The sequence below is a fragment of the Eriocheir sinensis genome, chromosome 24, assembly GCF_024679095.1.
Source record: "Eriocheir sinensis breed Jianghai 21 chromosome 24, ASM2467909v1, whole genome shotgun sequence".
Taxonomy (NCBI): Eukaryota; Metazoa; Arthropoda; class Malacostraca; order Decapoda; family Varunidae; genus Eriocheir; species Eriocheir sinensis.
In genome coordinates this window covers 842,531-865,883 of record NC_066532.1, presented here as the reverse complement: position 1 = coordinate 865,883, position 23,353 = coordinate 842,531, and the positions used below count along the sequence as shown (strand labels likewise).

General features: G+C 43.9%; 2 protein-coding genes across 12 annotated transcripts in view; both read left to right on the top strand.

The window, feature by feature from the left end:
* The first annotated feature begins 1,811 nt into the window (after nucleotides 1–1,811).
* Nucleotides 1,812–11,122, top strand: LOC127002672 (ionotropic receptor 21a-like). Of its 3 annotated transcripts, none has more exons than XR_007756393.1 (6): nucleotides 1,812–3,023; nucleotides 3,944–4,194; nucleotides 7,904–8,099; nucleotides 8,711–8,854; nucleotides 10,049–10,460; nucleotides 10,576–11,122. XR_007756393.1 is itself a non-coding variant. In XM_050868719.1 (5 exons), exons 1-5 carry the CDS (start codon nucleotides 1,926–1,928, stop codon nucleotides 10,235–10,237), a joined length of 1,878 nt encoding a protein of 625 aa, XP_050724676.1. In that variant the 5' UTR covers nucleotides 1,812–1,925; the 3' UTR covers nucleotides 10,238–11,122. The 3 variants fall into 3 exon arrangements, 1 of the variants encoding a protein (XP_050724676.1); XR_007756392.1 differs by having other exon boundaries at nucleotides 10,049–10,540; nucleotides 10,656–11,122; XM_050868719.1 differs by having other exon boundaries at nucleotides 10,049–11,122.
* Nucleotides 11,123–12,871: 1,749 nt separating this feature from the next.
* LOC127002674 (NADPH:adrenodoxin oxidoreductase, mitochondrial-like) overlaps nucleotides 12,872–23,353 on the top strand; it is a 13,039-nt gene continuing 2,557 nt past the window's right edge. For 6 of the 9 annotated variants that reach the window (XM_050868727.1, XM_050868726.1, XM_050868724.1 and 3 more), the window contains exons 1-10: nucleotides 13,208–13,355; nucleotides 14,262–14,404; nucleotides 15,449–15,667; nucleotides 16,795–17,010; nucleotides 19,292–19,484; nucleotides 20,268–20,457; nucleotides 21,186–21,364; nucleotides 21,852–22,025; nucleotides 22,198–22,365; nucleotides 22,861–22,931. In XM_050868727.1, the coding sequence (XP_050724684.1) occupies nucleotides 13,223–13,355; nucleotides 14,262–14,404; nucleotides 15,449–15,667; nucleotides 16,795–17,010; nucleotides 19,292–19,484; nucleotides 20,268–20,457; nucleotides 21,186–21,364; nucleotides 21,852–22,025; nucleotides 22,198–22,325 (1,575 nt within the window). In that variant the 5' untranslated portion in view covers nucleotides 13,208–13,222 and the 3' untranslated portion in view covers nucleotides 22,326–22,365; nucleotides 22,861–22,931. The other 3 variants (XM_050868729.1, XM_050868730.1, XM_050868731.1) reach the window with 3 other exon arrangements.

The following is a 23,353-nucleotide window of genomic DNA, read 5'->3' as shown; positions in this document are numbered from 1 at the left end:
GATTTTTTAGATTATTCCTTATATAAGCATAGACTCATATTGGGTGTCTGAAGTTATTTATTTGCTCCTGTAAGTTTTAGTCAACGGGTGAAATGAATGTCCCTCAACTTAGTCAGCTATAATGGTAGGGCACAAATGGTTAAGAAAATCTACCATGCCAGTTATTTTTTTTACCTAACTAGAGATATAAAGAACAAATTCATGAACCATTTATAGCAACAGATGTATACAGGCCATGGTTTTCCTTTTTTTTCTCATTATTATTAGTATTAGTATCATTATCAATTATCTTTTTCTTCATCATCATCTTTTTCTTCATCATCATCATCATAACCTTTTCCTGTCTATCCATCCTTCTGTCTATCTATCTGTCACCCTTTCAGGCCTTCAATGCTGTATGCTAACCAAGCTTGTCATTATTAAATTTCACTGACTTGTTATTAGCTCTCCCTCTTACTAATTACAAAGTGTGAACTCCCCCAAAAAATCTTAATTAGGACATTCATATCTAAGCAAGACAGATAATGAATGTCCTGATTGTTTTAGTAGTGTTTTTTTAAATCTAGAAATTAATTATATGTTTTTTTTAATTGTGATGAAATGAGATCAGCAGGAGAGCCTTAATATTTGTATCTAAAAATTATTATCGTATGTTTATAGAATTCTGTGCATATATACAGAGTGATTAGTTTGGTTATAATATTTTTTCTTGAGTGATATGTTGTTGGTATCTCTACTACTACTACTACTACTACTACTACTACTACTTTTTTTTTTACAGCTAAAGAAACAGCTCAAGGGCAACAAAAAAAGATGTAAAAAAAAAAAGCCCGCTAATCGCTGTTCCTACTACTGGTACCGGTACTACTACTACTACTACTACTACTACTCTATCTTACAGTAATATTAGGCAGTCCAAAAAAAAAAAAACCTAATTACAGAAACTTCATAGCCCTGCACACATTACGTTTTATATGTTGATTAAGACTCTCACAAACCTCTTTCTTATACATGTAATATACGCGACCATCAGTAATTATGTAGTGCAGTTCTCTTTACAAACAATGTGCATATGATATTGTAGAATTATAAGAAGGCATGAGCAACATAGATTTACATATAGTCAAACTTCAAAATCGTGCTTAGTGGAATGCGTATTTTACCGAAACTCTACGGTATTCACTTGCCATATTTTATTATACTCAGAACGGGCAACTCTACGGGACTTCTCTGTACCCTTTAGAGAGAGTTAATTAAACCTCATCACATAAGCTTAATAATATCTCTCGTTTTATTTTTTCTTCTTCTCTTCCTTCATCTTCTTCTTCTTCTTCTTCTTCTTCTTCTTTTACTTCTTCTCCCTCTGCTTCTATATATTCTTTTTTTTTCTTTATCAACCGTTTCTTTCTTTTTCCATCAATTCATCTGGCTATCTCTATCTATTTATCTGTATTTTCTTTGTATATTATCTCTCTCTCTCTCTCTCTCTCTCTCTCTCTCTCTCTCTCTCTCTCTCTCTCTCTCTCTCTCTCTCTCTCTCTCTCTCTCTCTCTCTCTCTCTCTCTCTCTCTGTTCTCGTTCTTCTCCTCTCCTCCATAACTCCATACTCATAACCTTTCCATCCACACGCTTTTCTTCTCTCCTTATTTTGGTCTCCTCTCTTCTATTTTACTCAAGAACTCTCTAACATTTCCTTTATTCAATTAAATTATCTCGTGGCATTTCATCAGACTGACATTTCGTGCACACAGAAAACCTTCGTAACATTTTCTGGGACCTCTTTTTTATATCTAAGAATAACAAAATGAAGACGCCGGCAAAATAGTCATTTCGAGTTAATATTTCTTACAACATTTTTCATAAGCCGATATATAAGATGCAACACAAGCTACTGGAACACACATAGCAGAGGTTTCGAGGTTATCATGGTAGCTAGGGGTGTGCTCGCTGTCATGGTGGTAATGGCCGTGACACCGACTGGAACTTGCGTCTTCACTTCTCCTCGTGATAGCCTAACACACCCCGACGTCCATCTCCCGTTGCAAGTGTTTCATGAGCTTGTAACCGGACCGCTAACAGGACACTCTTTCGTCTTATACCTCGACCCTGATCTCGGCCCACACACTCTAGCACGTATCTTATCCCTGCCAGCTCTTCAGTACGCTTCATTAGTCCTTGTGGATCTCAGTTCTGATGGGAGAGAATGGTGTCAAAAGCAGCCAAAGGAGATACTGCGTGGAGACTATCTAGTTCATATTGTGGTGTTTGCTACAACCAACCCGCTTCCTTTCTTTCGCGCGGTGGTTAACACGAATGAACTCTGGCGTGCTAAGTACCTCGTCCTCTTCAGCCTGTCCAAAAAGATCAAAGGAGAGATTCTAAAAGCTCATGAGTTTAGCCGCGCTGAGAGACTCGTCATGTTCACGCAGCACATCAATGACAAGATCGATTCGTCCGCCCAGATGGATATGGTGACGTACTTCCCATTCGCACATCATAACAGCATCGCCACTCTTGGACCATGGTTGCGGGGTGAGGTATCGGCCGAGGATGTCTTTGTGGACCGGTTCCCTACGTTTGAGGGATATAAGTTTCTCTTAGGCACGTGGCTGGATGACTTCCCCTTCCTGCACCAGGCTCGGGACAGGCCGGAGGGGGAAGGCGTGGGCTCGGCCGTTGAGATGCTGGATGCCATGGCGACGTATCTCAACTTCTCGTACAACTTCACCTACATGCCGCCAGACAAGAAATGGGGCGATTTTGAGGACGGCGCCTGGACGGGAATCCTTAAACTGGTGCACGACGAAGGCAGAAACTTCAGCGTTAATAACTTCGGCTACACGCCCAAGCGGTTTGAGGACTTCGACAGCAGCGTTCCATACTGGGTGGACGGGTTCGGCATGGCGCTGATCAACCCACCGCCGCTGCCCAAGTGGCGGAACGTGTACTACCCGTTCACTGCCGTGGTGTGGGCGGCCATGGCGCTGTGTCTGGCGGTCGTCGTCGTGGCCTTCTATATACAGGTGAATACATTACTCGATATTCCATGAAGTTCAGTCTGTTTTTCTATGGTAGACGAGAGATACTTAAGGGTAAAGTAAATGTAAGATCTGAATGACCGCAATCAAGACGCTGCCTCCATAGGGATAGACAGAGGAAGGTGTCGAAATAGGAATGACCGAATCAGTTAAAGAGTTGTTCCGACACTCTCCTATTGATTGATTGATTGATAGTTTATTGTTGCTAGCAAAATAATAAAGGAGAAGGGAGGAGCATGCCATCCCAACCCCCAGGCAGGACAGAGTGTGATTATACAACTATATATTGGTTAACTCTCGCAATAGGAAGTTGGACAGCATAGGGATGAGGTTGAGTGAACTATCGAATTAGATATTAGGTGCCTCGAGTCGTAGGAAGGAGAAAATAAGTAGAAAGAAGGCTATATCATAGTTTAACAGTAAAAGGAATGAAAATACTAGGTAATTCTCGCATTATGAAGGTGGACAGCAGAGGAATGAGCTTGAGGGAATAACTGAATTGGTTGTAAGGTACCTCGACCCTCTCCTCGTGAAAGAGTCGCAGGAAGGAAAAAATTAGTAGAAAGTCTGTTTCATTGTTTAACAGAGAAAGTGATGAAAGAATGAAAATACTGTTTAACTCTCTCATTAGGGATTTGAACAGCATACGAATGAGCTTCAATGAACAATTGAATTAGGTATTAGGTGCATCGGGTCGTAGGAAGGATAAAATAAGTAGAAGGAAGGCTGTTTCATGGTTTAAAAGTAAAAGGGATGAAAGAATGAAAATACTAGGTAACTCTCGCATTAGGAGTAGCGTCTAGCGGGCTTTTTTTTATTGCTGTCTTTGTTTTTTGCCCTAGAGCTGTTTCTCTTGCTGTAAAAAATCCAGTTTGTGTAAGAATGAGACAATCCTTCACCCTCAGGACCGTGCCCAGACCAAGCCGCTGCTGGGGGGCCTGGGCGAGGTGTGGCTGTACACGCTCCGCCCCGTCCTGAGCCGCTCGCTGCCCACGCTGCCCGACACTCACAACCAGCGCCTGTTCGTGGCCGCCTGGTGCCTGGTGTGCCTCATCCTCACCACCGCCTACACCGCCAACCTCATCGCCTTCCTCACCATTCCCCTCTACCAGAAGCAGCTGGAGACCGCCCAGCAGCTGGCGGAGAGTGATTTCAGGTGACTCTTTGTTTTGTTTTGCGTAAAGGGAAGAGCTCAAGGCCATTGAACAACAGTAAAAAGCCCGCTAATCGATGCTCAAAGAAAAAATAGAAGAAAAAAGGCTCTAAATTTTCTGAATATCTCAATAAATTTCTCAAGCATGTATCAGCTCAGAAATATTACCGTTCAGTAGGATTTCTCTCAAAGGTTTGCGTTCATGAGCAAAATTTTTAGTTGACTCCAAGCAAAAGTAGTTATTATAAGTAGTTGAGTTGTTACAAGTATAAAAAAAATGTTACCGACCGAATTTACGGCGGGAGTGCACCTCAGCCGCGTCAAGGGTCGATTAATTATTTCAATACGTTCTGCTTCTCGATCTCTGAAGTACTCAATTTACTTACATCCTTTTTAATCTTCAAAGAAATCCATCAGCTCTTTCCTTAAGAAAAGAACATAACTGATGGAGGACCTTCTGCAAAAATATCCTCCGCACCTTGAAACATGAAGTGCTGAAAGACGCCTCAGCAGCCGTCACGACACTGGACACAGCTGCAAAAAGCGAAACAAAGACACCAAAATTAAGGATACAACTTAAAGAAATTATCAAGACGGACTGCCGCCTACTTTTTGCTCGACTACTGTAATTATTGTCTCTAAACTGTCACCCTCTAAATATATTAATTTCCCTCACCTCTTATCTAACTTTTTTTTCAGCTTGAAATATCTTCCTTTAATTCTTCCCACTTTTTATTCTTCCCGTCGCTTGCCTGAGTCCCTTTCTCTGTGTTTGAAGGCGAAGGTTCTTAGCCCATCGTGTCCTTGGGCTCGCTGGGGAAGGGCGTCAATGTGCCGCGCTGCCCCCCGCGCGGCCGTGATCCGCCATGGAGGCGAGGCTCATCGGCGTGGACCGGTTCACCACCACCTGCAGGAAGAGCGCCCCGCTGCCGGGCTGCAGGGGCGGCAGGGTGAAGGCGGCGCCACTGGCGCACGGGCCGCGAGTGTTCGGAAACTGCCGCTGCAACAGCTCCTGGGCCAGGTCCATGACGTCATCAGACAGCCAGCGCTGACCCAGGATGTCCCTCCGGTCGGGGCTGCACAGCCGCGGCGGCGGCAGCCGCGTCAAGGGCTGAGCTTCCCTCGGCGCTCCTTCAGGAGTGTCATGGGACGCGCCTTTCGGGGCTTCTTTAGATGGCCCTTTAGCAACTCCTTTAGAGCGTCCTTTGATGGCTTCTTTAGAAACTCTCCTTTGGCGTTCTTTTGGGGCGCCATCTGCCGCCGGCGGGCGTTGCCGCGCCTCGGATCACGTGCCTTGGGGCGAAGGTGCATTACGAATGGCCGTGGCCGTACGCTGGGTGTTGGGGGCGCACACTTGCTCAGTGCCTTGCCGGGTGTTGGGGGCACACACACTCTTCGTCCCTGCTTTACTCTGCTCGCGGGTCTGGCCTTGCCGGGTGTCGGGGGCACGCACAGGCTTAGTGTTTTGGCGGGGCGTTGTTTCTTTGCCCTCACTCTTGGCACCGTTCGCCGCCGCCTTTTGCTTCTTGCTGTTCTCCCTCTGCCACGTCTTTATCGTGCTGTCCATATCGTCCTGGCAACGTCTGACCTCATCGGCGAGGCCCCGAAGGTTCATTACGCCGCATCATTCATTATACTCTATGGTGACGGGATGGTCTTCGCGGAGGCGCCCCACAACACCTCCTCGGCCCTTGATTTTGTGTCAGTACCTTCGGGGGATCGTGATGTTCTTGAGGACCGACGTGTCGGTAACCTCGGTGTTCGGGGTTGGTGGCGCGCACGTTTGTTCCTCCACTGATTCTTGTGCGTCGCGGCAGTCTTCCTCCGCTGAGGGCAGCTCTGTACAGGCAGTTACTGGGGCGGCAGGCACGGGCTGGCACTCCATTGTTACGGGACAGTCTGTTGAGGGCAGCTCTGTACAGGCGATTACTGGGGCAGCAGGCACGGGCTGACACTCCGTTGTTACGGAACATTCTGCTAATGGCAGCTCTGTACAGGCAGTTACTGGGGCAGCAGGCACGGGCTAACACTCCGTTGTTACGGGACAGTCTGTTGAGGGCAGCGCTGTACAAGCAGTTGCTGGGGCGTCAGCTGCGGGCTGACTTACTGGTAGGGAACACTGTTGAGGGCAGCGCTGTACGGGTAGTTACTGGGGCGTCAGCTGCGGGCTGACTTTCTGTTAGGGAACACTGCTGAGGGCAGCGCTGTACGGGCAGTTACTGGGGTGACATTCGCGGGCTGAAGTTCAGTCATGGAACACTCGCTGACGAAGGTCTTGATGTGAAAGCAAAAGGTCAGCGGTGAAAACGACGTAATATCAAAAGCAAGTTTAACTTTCCCTTCCACGAGCCGTTCCTCCTGCAAACACTTGATGAGGAACCTTGCATCTAACGTCTTCTTCCGGACGGTCCGGCGGTCCCTTTCACCTCGATCCTCACGAAGCGAGCTCCGTTACGAGGGCGCGGTTCACGGCGACGCGACACTCGGCAAACTCTTTGGTCAACGCGGTCACGCCCACCAGGGAGCAGCTCAACGGTCATGAAGGTGGCCGAGCAGCGCTGCTTGTGGCAGCACCAGAGGCCGGCCGCCTCCTTCTCGGCCGTCAGGTGCAGGGCCGTCACCTGCTTGGAGGCGGGGATCCGCACCCAGCACGCGATGGTCGTCTCGGTGGCCATGCGGAATGACTCAAGCGCGTCCTTGTATAGGGCAAGGACATACCTAAATAGTAAAGGGCGCGATTTGGCCCCAGACCTCAGTTTGGGTCGCGGGAGCTTGGAGTTGGTTGTCGGAGTTTGGAGTTGACATTGCACAGGCCCAAGTCTAGAGCTAGTGGGCATTCTTTCCCTTAGCGCTCGTTGGCTGGCAAGATGTGACGTCACTGCCTTCTGCCTCCTGATTGGTTACTTGAAGGCAGGCCAAAGTGGCGGTTATCTAGAGCAGTGTTTCCCACCTTTTTTGTCTCTTCCCCCTTTTCCAGTCACTTTTTCACCTGTGGAGCCCAACAGGAGGCAACAAATCTTCGGTCTAGAATCTAGCGGGCCACTCATGACCATCCCGATGTCCAAATTTGTCACGTGGGCCGTGAGTTTGACGTCCCTGGCACCGTTAGCTAATGTAGAGCAATTCTAGCATTTAAGCATTCACTTTTAATTAAGGATCGTGTACAGTAGTACGAATTTTATTTCGAGCCGCACGTCTCCTAATTAAAATATAATAAATTGCAAAATAGTTAGAACTTCTATGGCCCCCTTGAAACTCTTCCATGAACCCCCTGGGGTCCATGGATCCCTGGTTGGGAACCACTGGCCTATGGCATCTTCTGGATGCTGCGGTCGTACGCTGGCCACTCAGCCACCGCCTCCCATGAAGGCTACCTGCGAATACATGGGGACGAACACTCAAACTTGGACCCAACCCTGAAATCCATAAAGGGCATTATTATATTTTGCAAGTCTCTTAAAAGCTAAGATATTTTTAATAGCTTTTGCTGTATAATATAACCTAAATGTATCTACAGTCAGGGAAAAAAAAGCATCAAACACTGATGAATCGGTTGAATAGAATTTGAGCGAAATATTACTTAGACATGGTGTTGTGTTGGTTAGGTGCATGGGTACCAATGGCTAGACCCTACTTGATGGTACCCACCTAACCAACACAGCACTACGTCTGTAGATCGCACGACAGCTCAAGAAATCACACCTTTCCCCAGAGTTTCCATGCTTGACTACGGCGAGTTCGTGCCCCAAGCGCTGAGGTCATCCCGGGACACCTACTACCGGGCACTGGCGGCGAAGCTGGACCTGTATGAGAGTGAGCCCGAGTCCGTGTACCCGGTGATGAACGGTACTCACGCCTACATCCAAGCCTACCACTACAGCCGCATCCTGTTCTCAGAGGTGTATCATGTAAGTGTAGGCTCTGTCGCTATTCTCAGACGTCTCGGCCTCTCACATCAACTACTTCCAAAGGCCTAAAAGGAGATTAATCGGGTTCTAATGAGTGTGTCTTAAGGTTCAGGGTACAGAAGAAGGATTTAACTACCACCAGGGTCATAAAACTATCCCTGGAAATGCCCCAAACCCCTACGAAAGCCTTGTCAAATATGTGTGCCTGGGCGCCGATCTGTTTAAGAATATATATGACTGTCCGGGCCGGCGTCCAAGCTCACATACTTGACAAAGCCTTCGTAGGAGTTTTGAACACTTCCGTGGGTGGTGTCATGAACCTGGTGGTAGTTTGACCCTTCTTCTGTACCATGAACCTTAAAGACATTCATTCCCTCATTCTTTCGTACTCACTGTCCTGCCTGGGGGTTGGGATGGCATGTTCCTCCCTTCTCTCTTGTTGTTTACCTGCAACGATAAACTATCAATCAATCACTCTCAATTTCGGGAGGCCATCTATCTATCTTTCGGTTAATTTATCTATCAATCTACCTATTCATTTATCTATTTATCTACCTCCCTATCTCTTAATCCTTTTATCTATGTCTGTCTATCTTTCTCCCTCTCTTTAGGCCCGCAACGTCTACATGCTACGCGAGCAGCTGTACCCGAACCACCTGTGTTGGTATTTCCAGAAGAACACCGCATGGAAGTACAAGTTTGACATCGAGCTCCAGCGCCTCCTGCAGACTGGACTCGTGGCGCACTGGGTCAAGGTAAGGCTCTATTCTCTCTCTCTCTCTCTCTCTCTCTCTCTCTCTCTCTCTCTCTTGGTTTCTCTTTTTTTTCTCTATCTCAGTTTCATTCATTCTCTCTTTCTTTTCTTTCATTCAACATTATTTTTTTGCTATCTTTATATTTTCCTCTCTTTCATACATTCTTTCTTGCAATCTTTTTCTTTCTTTTCTTTCTTTTTTCTTTCTTTTTTTCTTTCTTTCTATTTTTCTTTCTTTGTCTTTCTTTCTTTCTTTCTTTCTATCTCCCTCATTTTTTCTTTCTTTTTCTTTCTTTCTTTCTTTCTTTCTTTCTTTCTTTCTTTCTATCTCCCTCATTTTTTCTTTTCCTTTCTTTCTATCCTTTTTTCTTTCTTTCTTTCTTTCTTTCTTTCTTTTTATCTCCCTCTTTCTTTCTTTCTTTATCTCTCTCTCACTTTCATTTATTAATTTTTATATATTTTCTTTCTTTTCTTTCTATACATTTTCTCTTTTTTTTCTTTCATTCTAATTTCCATCTTTCTCTGTTTTCCTTTCATTCATTCTTTTTTTCTTTTCCTCTTTCCTTTCCTTTTTTAGTGTTCTCTGTTATTCTTTTCTCTCTCTCTCTCTCTCTCTCTCTCTCTCTCTCTCCTTCATTCATTCATTCTCTCATTTTCACTTTCATTCTCTCCTTCTTTGTCTATATCGATCACTTTCTTTCTTTTTCTTTCTTTTTCTTACATTTTTCTTTTTGTTCTTTCTTTATCTCCCTCTCTCTCATTCATTCATTCAATTCCTTCTTTCTTTTCTTCTTTCTTTTCTTTCTTTAGTTCTTTCTTTCTTTGTTGTTCTCTTCCTCTCTTTCATTCCTTCATTAATTCTTTCTTTCTTTCTTTCTCTCCATCTCTCGGTCTGTTTCTTTCTTTCATTCATTCGTTCAACCATTCTTTCTTTTTCTCTTTCTTTCGTAATATTGTAAAAAAAAAACCATCAACAACACCGAAGGAGAAGGGTATAGCTCCTTCTAATGCAATGTAAAAAAAAAAAAAAAAAAAACACGTCGAAATGAAGAATGCTTACCAATCTTCATTTTGCCAACAGTTTTTTCATTCAACACCAGCTCAGTATAGCAAAATCATAGTAACTGGAGTGATGCGTACAAATTGGCGAGTATACTTACGCTACCCACGCCAATCTGTACGTACTCTCCCCCAGGTGAAAACGGAGTACTATGTCGGCAACGACTTCGAGCGCAAGTGGCTTCTGGAGAGCACGGAGCGGCGGCCGGCGGTGGCCCTCACGCTGGAGCACACGCAGGGGCTGTTCTTCCTGCTGCTGCTGGGCTGGGGGCTGAGCGGGGCGGCCTTCGTGTGGGAGGCGGCGACTCGACCACGCCCTCGCTAACCTCACACTCGGGGGGAAGGAAGGCTTGAGGGAAAGGAAGGAAGGAAGGGTGAAGGATAGGTTAAGAAAGTAAAGAAGGAAGCAGGGGGTAAAGGAAAGGTAAATGAAGGAATAAAGGAAGCAGAAGGTGAAGGAAAGGGGTAAAGGAAAAGTTAAGGAAGAAAGAAAGGAAGCAGGGGGTAAAGGAAGGGTTAAGGAAGGAAGGAAGGAAGGAAGACTTGAGGTAAAGGAATGGGGCAAAGGAAAAGATTAAGGAAGAAAGGAAGGAAGCTGGGAGTAAGGGACGAGGGGGTAAAGAAAAAGGTTAAGTAAGTAAGGAAGGAAGGAAGGAAGACGAGGTAAAGGAATGGGGCAAAGGAAAAGGTCAAGGAAGAAAGGAAGGAAGCTGGGAGTAAGGGAAGAGGGGGTAAAGGAAAAGGTTAAGTAAGTAAGGAAGGAAGGAAGGAAGACTTGATGTAAAGGAATGGGGCAAAGGAAAAGATTAAGAAAGGAAGGAAGGAAGCAGGGAGTAAGGGACGAGGGGGTATAAGAAAAGGTTAAGTTAGGAAGGAAGGAAGGGAGAAAGGAAGACTTGATGTAAAGGAATGGGGCATAGGAAAAGATTAAGAAAGGAAGGAAGGAACCTGGGAGTAAGGGACGAAGGGATAAAGGAAAGGTTAAGGAAGGAAGCAGGGAGTAAGGAACGAGGGGGTAAAGGAAAAGGTTAAGGAAGGGAGGAAGGAAAGAAGCTGGGGGTATAGGAGAGATGTAAAGTAAGCTAGCCTGGAACTAAACTATTGCATAACGAAGGTACTCATGTCAAAGTCGGCCTTATATAAGAAACAATTATATGTTCAGTGGAGGAATAAATATTAACTCCCCATGAAAGTAGTATCAATGTTAGAGTCGATCCCTTCAACTTGGCTTTAATAACAGGTTCGAAACATACGACTAATTTACACGAGAATATGCATTGATTGATTGATTGATAAGTATACATGTTCGATATCTATAGTTTCCTCTTGCTATATCATTTGCCTTTTCTTTTGTTAATATTTTTTTCTTTTTGTACTTTTGTCTTTTTCTCTTTCTTTCTCATCTTTTGTAATCTATATTCTCTTGTAGCCTATACGAGCTGGCCTATAGTGTGTGTGTGTGTGTGTGTGTGTGTGTGTGTGTGTTCTTCCTTTGGTTGGGTCAGCATACACAATGGCAGTGAGATCTTGTCTATGCCCAAGGTGACACTCTCTCTCTCTCTCTCTCTCTCTCTCTCTCTCTCTCTCTCTCTCTCTCTCTCTCTCTCTCTCTCTCTCTCTCTCTCTCTCTTTTCTTCTTCAATAATGTCGTGTGCAGAGCTAGAGTTAAAGTGTCTGTAATTTGGATCTATTGTTATTACCCTCTTCATCCCCACTAATATTTGGCCTTCCCTCATTAACCCCTCATATTGCTACTCCATTAACTCCACGGGTCGGCAATATTATCTAATCTGGGAAGTGTATCAATCAATAAGGGCAGTAGAGTGACAGACAGTGATCGACAGTTCTTGGTCTAAGTACAAAAAAGAAAATAGTGATGTAAAAATTGGGTACTTTTGACGTCATAATATATATAGCTGGTATACGTGTGTTACATAGTGCCTTTGCGATAGTGCTCTGTCTCTCTCTCTCTCTCTCTCTCTCTCTCTCTCTCTGATTGATTGTCTCTGATCCTTTTGACTCTACTGATTAATGTAAGTGGTACGTGTATTAGTTTTTAGTGCTTATTTTGAACTGGGTGTTTTTAACTTTAGTACTATAGGTTGTAGGTGTGATATAGTTGTCGGTAATATTGCATAAACTAGGTGCTTTTGACTACTAAGTACCATATAAGTGGTATCGTGTATTAGTTTTGGTAATAATATATAAAATAGGTGCTTTTGACTTATATTTTGTACGTTCTATAGGTGGTACGTCTATTAGTTTCCAGTACTAATGTATAAACGGCTTTCGACTATTAACTGCATCCAGGCCTATGAATACAGTACGATTGAAATGATCTTTAAGCAGTATATAGGCTACGTAATCTAATCAGCGAATGAGCCTTCCAGTCGTTCATTGAGGGTGGGGGTGGCTGGCTGACAGGCACCGATCTAATTTTCCCTTGCCGTATCACTATATTATACACAGGATAAATAAACTCATCACGATACATGCAGCATCACAGTGAGCAGGGCAACTATTGCGTCATTGTTTACGTCATATTGCATAGAGTTGCCAGCTGATTATTTTTTTCACCGATTTAACATTTTTTCTGCTTTACAATACTCGATCAGCTGATAAGGACAGGTGTCTCTAATAGCCTTTATACCTGAGACAAATAAAAGGCAAATCACCTTCATTATATATAATTTGATGCTTGCTAAATAATGGCCATCACATCATGCGACTTGGTGTTAGACATATTGATTGATTGATTGATAGATAGTTAGCTACTGATTGATGGTTTATTGTTGTAAAGGTACACAGCAAAGGAGAAGGGAGGAACATGCCACCCCGACCTCCAGGCAATACATAGCGTGATTTGCAGCAATACAAGAAACATGGGTACGATAACATTTTGCAAGACTTGGCACCATAGCTATCGGGGGCGGGGCTCGGAGGGATAAGGGGCGGGGCGTAACCTCAGTCACGTTGTCAGCTGATGAGGGCAGGTGTGTGCGAGGGTTCCCTGTACCTGATAAAACCCACTAGGCCGTCAGATTATTACGTTTTGGCCGTGGATTAACGTTGGCTGGTGGCGCAGTGTGTGGACCGTGATGAGCCCCCGTGAGACCCTCTTCGAGCCCCGCGCCTGGAGATAACAGGTCTGTGTGTGTGTGTGTTATCAAGGGGGCCAGTCTACCTGTTGTTTTTATCAAGGTGACTGTGTAATGAGTGTTTGCGTATTTACCTAGTTGTAGCTTTACAGGGCCTGGGCTTACGTGTGTGTGTGTGTGTGTGTGTGTGTGTGTCACGTCATTTTACCCCAATGTTAACCCTGGATAGCACACTCGGCTCACAACCGAGAGAGCCCGGGTTCAGTTCCCGGGCGGAGTGGAAAAATTTGGGCGGCTTTTCCGATACCCTACGCCCCTGCCCACCCAGCAGTGAATGGGTACCAGGTATTAATAGGGGGTTGTGTTCCGTCTCCTGGGATCTGTTCCCTTCTCCTATAATTCCTTCCCCTCCTGTCTCTCTCCGGCATATGACCACAGATGTTGCGCCGACTAAATGAACCTTTCCAACTTTCCAATGTTAACCCCAGTGTACCTCAGTGATACCCTAATGCACCACGATGATACCTCAGTGCCACACCCCAGTGGTAAACGTTACCCCAATGTACCTCAGTTATATCGTAATGTACTGTTTTATTTTTATTTTTGTGCTGCCTGTAGCACCGATAGGCTTTCTTGAGGGGCCCTATTGACAGCCCCAGGCCGTTAGTGGCACAGGCGAATTTTATTTATAGTGGCTGCCGTGGTGTATGACTCTTGCTTGGCCCATGCTGCCCCCCGGTGCTCCTCTTGACAGAAGTCGCTGAAGTTAGGGTTGATTGAAGATCCGGACAGCATGTGGGTAATCTTCCACTGCTCAATGATGACTTGAAAAATCAACATGTCTTGGTAGGGGCTTGAACCTAGTCCACACTAGGTCCTCAGGCTCACCACGCTCACATGCTAACCACTCGGCCACCGCCTCCCCAATGTACCTCAATGACCTCAGTGTCACACTCCCAGTGGTATGGTACCTCAATAATAGTAATAATAATAGTTTTATTTTGCCATTTAGACAGAGTGCAGTTCATAAAACATTGTTAATATCATGTATCAGGGGTTGTAGGTAATTTTAAAAGTCTAGGAACACATCCCAATTAATTAAACCTTTAGTTTGTTATATGATCATTCTGCTTCACAATCACTTTTTCTAAGCCCAGTACCCAGTAATGAAGTGAGGGATGCCTGTATGTGTTTAAAAGTTCTTTATTGGGGTGGCAACTGATTCTCACTCAGCCTCATTCATCTTTACAGTCAAAAAGATGTTGCGAGCCGTGAGGACAGTGGTGCCTCGTGTGCCAGCACTGGTCCATGGCAGCCACATGTCCACAGTACCGCAGGTGTGTATTGTCGGCAGTGGCCCGGCAGGCTTCTACACGGCACAGCAAATACTCAAGGTTAGTCTACCATGTCTGAGGCAGTGGCTTAGTGGTTAGGGAAACACTATGGCTTGTGGCTTATGCTGTCCTCTTCTCATCTTGTTCCGACTCCGTTTATTGTGTAGTAAACAAAATCCTCAAATGCAGTGTGTCAGTGTTTCAAAATCATATTGACTTCAAGCCTTCCAAGACACTTTAACCCGTCCGCTGTGATTGGCACAGATTTGGCTTTCACTGGTAGCCTGGTAACATAGTCCCAGCTCTTTCTGTTCCTCTTTGGTGGATAGTGGAGTGTTTCCCATGTGGTATTGGTGTGCTAGATATCTCCTCCCAAGGTGCAGGACTTTACATTTTTCTTCATTGAACTGTAGCAGCCACTTTTTGTTCCACTCCTGTAGCTTGGTGAGGTCTTCTGGTAGGAAATCCGCAGCCATGGAGTTAATTAGAATAAAGAGGGTGGTATATATTCTTTGTTACAGGTTGCAAAGATTCAAGAGGATACCCTCTCGTAATGCTTCCCATGTTATGAGATAAAGTGAACTCTTTCCTTGTTGATTTTACTCTTATTTGCTTCTTGTCACGTATTTGGAGATGGCCTAAACCTCACCAAACTATAACCCAATCAGTCACCATATTTGTGTACTCAGAAATTTCAGTAATCCATATATGATGATGAAAATGCCTTATATATACTGGAGTGTGGTGAGAGAAGATCGAGAAACAATGTTAGAAGGCAAGCAGCATTTGTTATTTGCATTTATATATTGCTTTATGAAATAATCAAAATTGTTAGGAATTGTTTTTCTCTCCCTTTTTCTCTTTATTTTCAATTTACATTCTCTTTCTTTTATTTCACATTCATATCTTGTCATTAAGGGAACACTTTGGCTCTGTGTCAGTATTTGATCTTCCCTTGATGCCTTTTCATGGATCTCAGTAATAATAATAGGGTGGACAAATGTGAAGCACCCCCCTGAAGTATGCCCCCATTGATTGATTGAATAATAATGATAATAATAATAATAATAATAATAATAATAATAATTGGTGGCCATTCTTCAGAGTCACCCAGCAGCCCAGGTTGACATGTATGAGAAGCTTCCCACCCCTTTCGGTTTGGTGCGTTATGGTGTTGCTCCTGACCACCCGGAGGTCAAGAACTGCATCAACACCTTCACCCAGACGGCAGGCCAGGAGCGGTTCGCCTTCCTTGGTAATGTTGAAGTGGGCCGCAATGTGTTGTTGCATCAGCTGCGTGAGGCCTACCATGCTGTTGTTCTGGTGCGTTGATGTCCTCTGTGTGGTCGTGGATAAACTTGCACCTGAATGTCATGGAGGGTTATTAGGCTCATAGCCTGTCCAACCCCATCAGGGAAAATAAGGACATTAATGGAAGAAAAGAAAGGTTATTAGTTATCAGTCGATTTCTCATTATAAAATCTTGTGTCGATGTTTCTAAGGGTGTTAGGAAAGTTTGTTAGACATTTATGTTAGTCTTTTTGGTAGATAGTTTGTGTCTTTTTAGGGTAACACGTGTATTGTTTGTTTGGTAAATGTTGCTGTGACTAAAAAATTAGAAAAGAACTTCTTGGAGGAAATAAGCTTTGAAGGGTCAGGACCATGGTACTGTGTGGGGGCAGTGAGTTTGAATGATGAAACCCTATTTACCCATAAGCAAAGCAGATATAAACAAATTCAGCATATAAGCTTCCTCCAAGAGTACGATTTTGATTAGCTATATTTAGTTTTTTTCATAAAGATTTCAGTATCGTTATGTGACAGGAAAACCATGCTTGGCCTCACTTGACAAAAGATGCATAGTAGCTGGTATTGTATTGTCAATGAGGTTAGTCCTTTTTAGTACGTATTTAGGTCAGTGTTTCAAGATCCAGTGCTCCTCATGCGTCATCTGGAAAGTAAGGATGCTTGTTTATTTTGATTTATTATTGTATGAAAAAATTAGAATATGGGGGGAGGTTAGGGCCTGCCAGTCAGTCTACAGATGATGCAAATATATGAAAAGAGACAAAGCTATCCTCATCATCTGTAGTAAATTTATCTGTAGTGTCTTATGTTGTATGGATGTTTGTATTACCTCTATTATTTTATTGTATTGTATTGTATTATTGACAAACCTCTCCACCCGAAATTGACCTCTCTTTTGGCCACTCTTTACTTTTATCTATTATGGGAGCGGTGAGTAGTGGGCTTTCTTTTTCTACACTCTTTGTTGCCCTTGAGCCGTCTCCTTTTGTTGTAAAAAAATAAATAAAACATTCTTAGCATCATTAGACATGTAAAGTGACCCATCCACTTCCCTTTCCACATCACTAGACATGTAAAGTGATGCATATTTTTCCCTTTCCACATCACTAGATATAAAATGATCCCTCTCCTTCCCCTTCCAGGCTTACGGGGCATCAGAGGACCGTGCTTTAGGGGTCCCGGGAGAGTCTGTCGCTAACGTTCTCTCCGCCCGTCGGTTCGTAGGCTGGTACAACGGGCTGCCAGGTGACGCCTACCTCCCCGTCAGTCTGGATGTTGAGTCTGCCGTTGTTGTGGGCCACGGAAATGTTGCTGTCGATGTAGCGAGGATACTTCTGACGCCCATAGATATACTGAGGGTTAGTGCGCTGTGTCTGCTTTGCCTCCTGTAGTGTATAGTAGCTTGTATTGTACAGGTAACTCTCGATTTACGTGAGTTTGGCTTACGCGTTTTTTAAATAAAGTGGGGTCCAAATTCCAAATAAATGTTTAATTTACACGTTTTTTTCACTTATACGCGATATTATATGGAGTGGCCACCAGGTGTCTCATGCAACTGGACTCACACGGCGCCGCGGCCACACAGCTGAGCTCATTTCTTCCCGTGCGCCATTCGAACAACAATACAATACCCACGCTGCCACGTTACTCAACAATAGGGGTGGGCACGTACAGGTACTAACGGTACCAGCCATACGGTACGGTACCGGTACCAGACTGCTAAGTACCGGCACCAATACTAGCCAGTCGCTCATGGTGTCCCTCATTTCATTTCTTCCTCACACGAATGAGGCTGAGACTGAGTGCCTGAGTGGATATCTCGGTGATATGGATATTCTCTCTCTCTCGCTCTCTCTCCACTGAATGAAATGAATATTTATTTTTCGATTGAAACTTTTGTTTGATTTACATTGATTTTGATTTACGCGACCTCTTCAAGGACACAATACTCGCGTAAATCGAGAGTTACCTGTACCTATTCAGTTATTTATTTTTACACCAGAGGAAACAGTCAAAGGCAAATATAGCTACTAGAAAAAAAAGCATGCAAAACTACTGCTCCTCAAAAGAAAAAGTGGTTGAGATTTCCAGAAAATTATCCACCCTTTCTTGTATGGAGGGCCCCCAGCCTGTCATGGCGCAGGCAAGTGTTTATAGTGGCGCCATCTTCTGCAGTGTCTTATCGGTCCTCTGTAAAGTATAGATGCTAGTAATACACTTGTAGTTAAAGTTGTACAAAGAACTTACAATATGGGAGAAGGTTGGGGCCTGCCAGTCACCCTTCGGACAATGCAGATATATAAATAGATACAAAGGTAAAGTGATGTTTTAATAAATCAGTAAAGTATATAATAACAGTGTTTTTTTTTATTTTTATACAGTAAAGGAGACAGTTCAAAGGCATAAAAAAAGAGAACAATAATGAAAAAAAAGCCCACTAATTATTGCTCCTAAAAAGAGTACAAAGGAGTGGCCGAAAGAGAGTCAATGTCGGGGGTTTATATGAAGGGTTAGAATATTATGAGAGGAGTGATCTACATAATCTAGTGAAATGACGGCTTTCCTGCAGGCTCTCTTAATTTTCTATCTATATTGTCCAAATCCATTATACAAGAGTTCAGCAGCCTCTTCATTCTTTTCCCCTTTCATCAGTAAACTCTGGAAATTGACCTCTCTTTTGGCTGCTCTTTACTTTTTACTTTTGTGGGAGTGGCGAATGGCGGGCTTTTTTTTTTGTACTCTTTTTGTTGCCCTTGAGCCGCATCCTTTGATGTAAAAAAAAATAAATAAAAAAATAAAAAAATACCCCTCTGCCTATGACTTAACCTCTTTCAAGATGGGAGTATCAAGACACCTCTCCACCTGAAACTGGACCTCCCTTCTTGGCTATTCATTTCTAGGAGCAGTGGTTAGCAGGCTCTTTTCTTATATATTTTTCCCCTTGAGCTGCTTCCTTCACTGCAAAAAAAAGTCTGTTACTGAAGTCCATATTCTGAAACATTTTGGAGGCTTGCACACACACATTTGGTAAGGCTTCCAGAGAGGTTATGCTAGTATTTCTATTTCTAATTTTATGAGCCTAGTGATGGTTTGACAAGGCTTCTGCACCATGAATGTAAATGAACACTCAAGAGAACCTGACTAATCTCCTTTATGGCCTTTGGAAATGGTTATGAGAGCTGAAAGAGTGAGAACATGGGTCTTAGCATCTAACAAGCATATAAGTGTCAATTTCAAGCCATGCACCACATTGTATTTTCCGTTTTTTCACACCTAACTATTGGAAAACGACATCAACAATTAACCATTTCAACGGTAACTATTAACCCGGTAGCAGCGGGGATCATGCTTCTTAATGGTCCCTCCAAGCGAGAAAAATAAGAAAAAATCACCCCTCACACAAACAATTTCATAATATATATCAAAGCATTTGTGATCAGATTTTGGGGGGTAAATATCATGGCATAAATTTGGCCCGTCGCTGCTACACGGTGAAGCCACAAAATTGGCCCGTCGCTGCTACCAGGTTAATGAATCTTGTTATTGGGGTGCAGGAGACAGTTTATAGGTCGGAAATGTGTAAATAGAGGACGTTTTATAAGACAATCTGGCAACTCTGGGGTATGCTTCCCTTCACAGAAAACGGACATCCCTGAGTGTGTGCTGGCAGCCTTGGCCCAGAGTCGTGTGAGGCGTGTGGTGCTGGTGGGCCGCCGCGGACCAGAGCACGTGGCCCTCACCATCAAGGAGCTGAGGGAGATGGTGCGCCTGCCTGGCTGTCGACCCAACCTGCAGCCGAACGACTACCTCCACCTGCGCCAACTCATTCCAAGTGAGTCTCTGCTGGGTGGTGAGGGAGCCTGTCTTTCTGTCCCTTGAATATCGTCTTTGCTGCAGTATTTTTATTTTTTTAAACAACAAAGGAGTCGGCTCAAGGGCAACAAAAAGGGTGTAGAAAAAAAAAGCCCGCTGCTCACCACTCCCACAACAGACTAAAGTAAAGAGTGGCCAAAAGAGAGGTCAATTTCGGGTCTTGTGAATAGCATCCTTCCTTTTGTGGTTACTGGCAATTCCCATAGCAGGTTGTATTTTGTTGATACTTTCATATTTCTTTTCTTTGTGACTTTCTTAAAGGCTTGGGAATATAATTTTTCCTCCCATGACTGGTTTATGACTCTGTCCTGTGAATGTAATTTTTCCTTCCATGATTCTTCGGTTTGTAACTTTATCCATCCCTTGAATTTGTATTGTTTGGCTGCTGTAATTTTTTATTTGAAATTTACTTTCAGTTCTCTTAATATCATCCTTGCTGCAGTTATTCTTGATGTTAGTGTAGCGATTTCTTTTTTGTGGCAACAAAAGTCAGTTGATGGATGTTGTCCATGCTGGTGCAGTGTATATTTTTAATACAATTGGGAACAAGATGTACTTTTTAAAGAAATGGTACTTTTGGAATGATGTAATTTTTTTCTTTATAAAGTTGTAAAGCAAAACAAAGCAAAGAAAAATTGTTCTTGTAATGAATTCTATACAGGCTGATAATGTCATGCTGAGTGGAGCAGGAAACATGTGCCACCTGTTTGAGTATCACTAGCCAGTCTGTCCTCACCCTAAGGTTTGCCCCGGCCACGGAAGAGATTGCTGGAGCTCTTGGCCAAGACGGCGCTGGACGAGCCGGATCCCAAACTGGCCTCTGCCTACGCCTCGGCTGAAAGAGAATGGAGTCTGCGTTTTCTTCGCAGCCCAGTGGAGGTTCTGTCGTCAGATGGCCAGAGAGTGTCGGGACTCAGACTCGTCAAGAACAGGTATGTTATAATCAAAGTATCTCTAAAAGACCATATTTTTGCAAGTGTCAGCTTTGTTCTTTTAGTGGGGGCTCTCCATTCTGTTGCACTAAAATATTGATGACAAGACCAAGACCGCACACTGCTCAGTGAAAAGCCACTGTTTTTCTTTTAACATATCAAGGAAGAGAGTCGGTGTTCATCATGTGGAAAACTTTGATAAATGAACCTCAATCTTTTTAGCCATCATGAGTGAGCTCAATGTCAGTGAATGTTATGCTTGCAGAGATAAACATGTTATATTTACATTCTGCCAGGGCCATTTGGTATCAGCTGATTAGGGGTGGGGATTAGTGATGTCGGTACAACTTACCTGTACAGTAGAATTCATATTTTCTGCACCGCACATTACATACCCATGAAAACTTGAGGAATTCATTTAGAGGTGAGAGGATGTTTGTGTATGTTTGAAAAAAAGGGCAGTATGAACAGGGAGAATATGTGCTATCCACTTTGGGGTAACTTAGAAAATGTCAGAGATATAAGCAGATAAAGGGGGAAGAATGTACTGGAGTAAGAGTTATATTTCATCGTATTGAAAGTTAGTGTTTGGTTCTCAGCCACAGAGACAGTATGAACAAGGAGAAAATGTTGTTTATCCACTTGAGGGAAACTTGCAGGGAAAACAGGGTTAGGACTTATCTGTTAATTTTCAGTGCATTAAAAGTGTGTTTGCCTCACACCCACAGATTAGAGGGAGAGGAGGGGCAACAGAGAGCAGTTCCCACTGAGGAGATGGAGACGCTGGAGTGTGGCTTAGTGCTGCGGAGTATTGGGTACCGCGGCCTCCTCCTCGATGCCTCCCTGCCCTTCGACTACCACACCGCCACCATCGCCAACACGGACGGCAGAGTCACAGGACACTCAGGTAAACTTTAGGAACTGTGCCACCCATCTTGAGTTGTATATTACCTTCTTCATCAATGATTTCTCGTCTTTAAATTCTAAGAACTTTACCACCAAGACTGAGTACAATAGTCTCTCTGTCCTTATTACTCTTCTTTTTACACTGACAAATTACTAAAGATATATGAATGTATGAATGCCTTCTTTGATAAAAAAGAATGATGTGCTTAGTGTGAAGGGTATTCAATAAGTTTTCATCATGGCTTATGAACCAGAGACTTGGACCAAGGCTGTGGATAGGAAATTGTGAAGTGCCCAAAGAGAAACTTTTTTGGGGAGGTTAATTCTAGATATCAGTATAATAGATAAGAGGAGCCTGAATACCAGCTGGATGTACTGACCACTACACCAGAGAGGCACATGGATGGATGCAATAACAAGCTTGGCTACTTACAATATTGATAATCTTATTTTAGAGTTTGAAGTACAGGGCAATGCATGTCTTTCAGGGCTGTACGTGAGTGGGTGGATTGCTACTGGGCCAGTGGGAGTCATTTTGTCCACCATGACCAGCGGCTTCAACACGGGGAAGGCCGTGGTGGCAGACCTGGAGGCTGGGGCCGCGGACAAGGACCAGGGGAAGGGTGGAGGGAAGGCCATCAAGAGGCTCCTGTCAGATAAAGGTTTGTGTTGGAGCGTTAGAGTCATGCTATACACAGACTTGGTTGTGACAGGTGACCACAAGCAACAGCTCCTTTTTTAAACAATTTTGCAAAGCTACATAAGGAAGCTTGAATTTCAAGGCTTGTTTTAGTTATTAATGATAGTCTGTACCATAAAATTTTTCTCTTTCAGGGGTGGAGGTTGTATCTTTTGATAAGTGGCTGCGTCTGGACCAGCATGAGGTGGAGGCCGGGGCGAGGCTGGGCAAGCCACGGGAGAAGGTGACAAGCTGGCAGAGGATGGTGGAGCTGACGCGATGAGAGAGATGAAGGGGATGCAGGTGTGGGGTGTTGTGCGCTGGTAAGTGATGGTGTGCGTGTGTGTGTGTGAAGAGAAAAAAAATGCTGTTGAAAGATGTTTTATTCTATAGATTTGAATGGTTTCAGGTGTTTCCTTATGTACTTGTTAGTTTTATGAATTGGAATCATCTTATTTTGCATTAGAGTTCAGCTGTCATTGCTTACCAATTCTTGGTGAAAATCCCTTTGTGTGTTCATGTCATACAAAACGATGAGTTGGTTGTCACAAGCAGACTATCTCCTTTGTTTTTTATTGAAAAAGTCAGCAGATATGGAACCAGGTTGTGTATGTACCCAAGGATAAACAGATATTTTAAAATTTAAAATGGCCATTCATGGAACATTTGTGCTCTGAGCTCTGTTTAAGTGCCTCCAATTGGCAGTAGTTTCTTTAGTGAAGCGTGTGTGAATGTTATGGCTAAGAGCATACCTAATGTGGTGCTCAGTACAGGATCATATTGGTTGTGCAGTGTCCCAACCTCAATCTGTGTTTCAGTCTGTGATGGATGGAGGCTCACTCCGGGAACTGTTACACACTCCACCATCTTCAGCATTGACAGCACACAGGCAAGTTGTTAACCATTGTATCTCCTTCCTTAGACGTAACAACTTGTGAGCAGTGTGAGGGGATGGTTAAATTTCTTGCAGGTGGCCTGATAGTAATTTTTTAAAATTTTGGTCTTGATTTATATAAGTAAAGGTAAAGTTAGAGGCATACACTACAGCTGTGCATGGCTGTGGTGCTCGTCTCCATTGCATTGACCCTAGACCCTGAGGTGGGTAAGAACCCAATACCCTGGGATGCAGAGCCAGTGTGACATCCAGGTTACCACAGTTTACCTGCTCCAGGTTTCCCCAGGTACCCATTTCTCAACTAGTATAAAAGGGAGGATGAACAGCTGGGAGGGCTACATGCCGACTACTTCCCAGGCCGGGATTCAAACCCTTGCCCGTGAATTCATAGCCAGATATGCTAACCATTGCACCAC

Coding starts and splice junctions, on each gene's coding strand:
- LOC127002672 (XM_050868719.1), top strand. CDS start 1,926: ATGGTAGCTAGGGGTGTGCTCGCTGTCATGGTGGTAATGGCCGTGACA. Junction 3,024..3,943: donor TCGTGGCCTTCTATATACAG/GTGAATACATTA, acceptor CTTCACCCTCAG/GACCGTGCCCAGACCAAGCC. Junction 4,195..7,903: donor CTGGCGGAGAGTGATTTCAG/GTGACTCTTTGT, acceptor ACCTTTCCCCAG/AGTTTCCATGCTTGACTACG.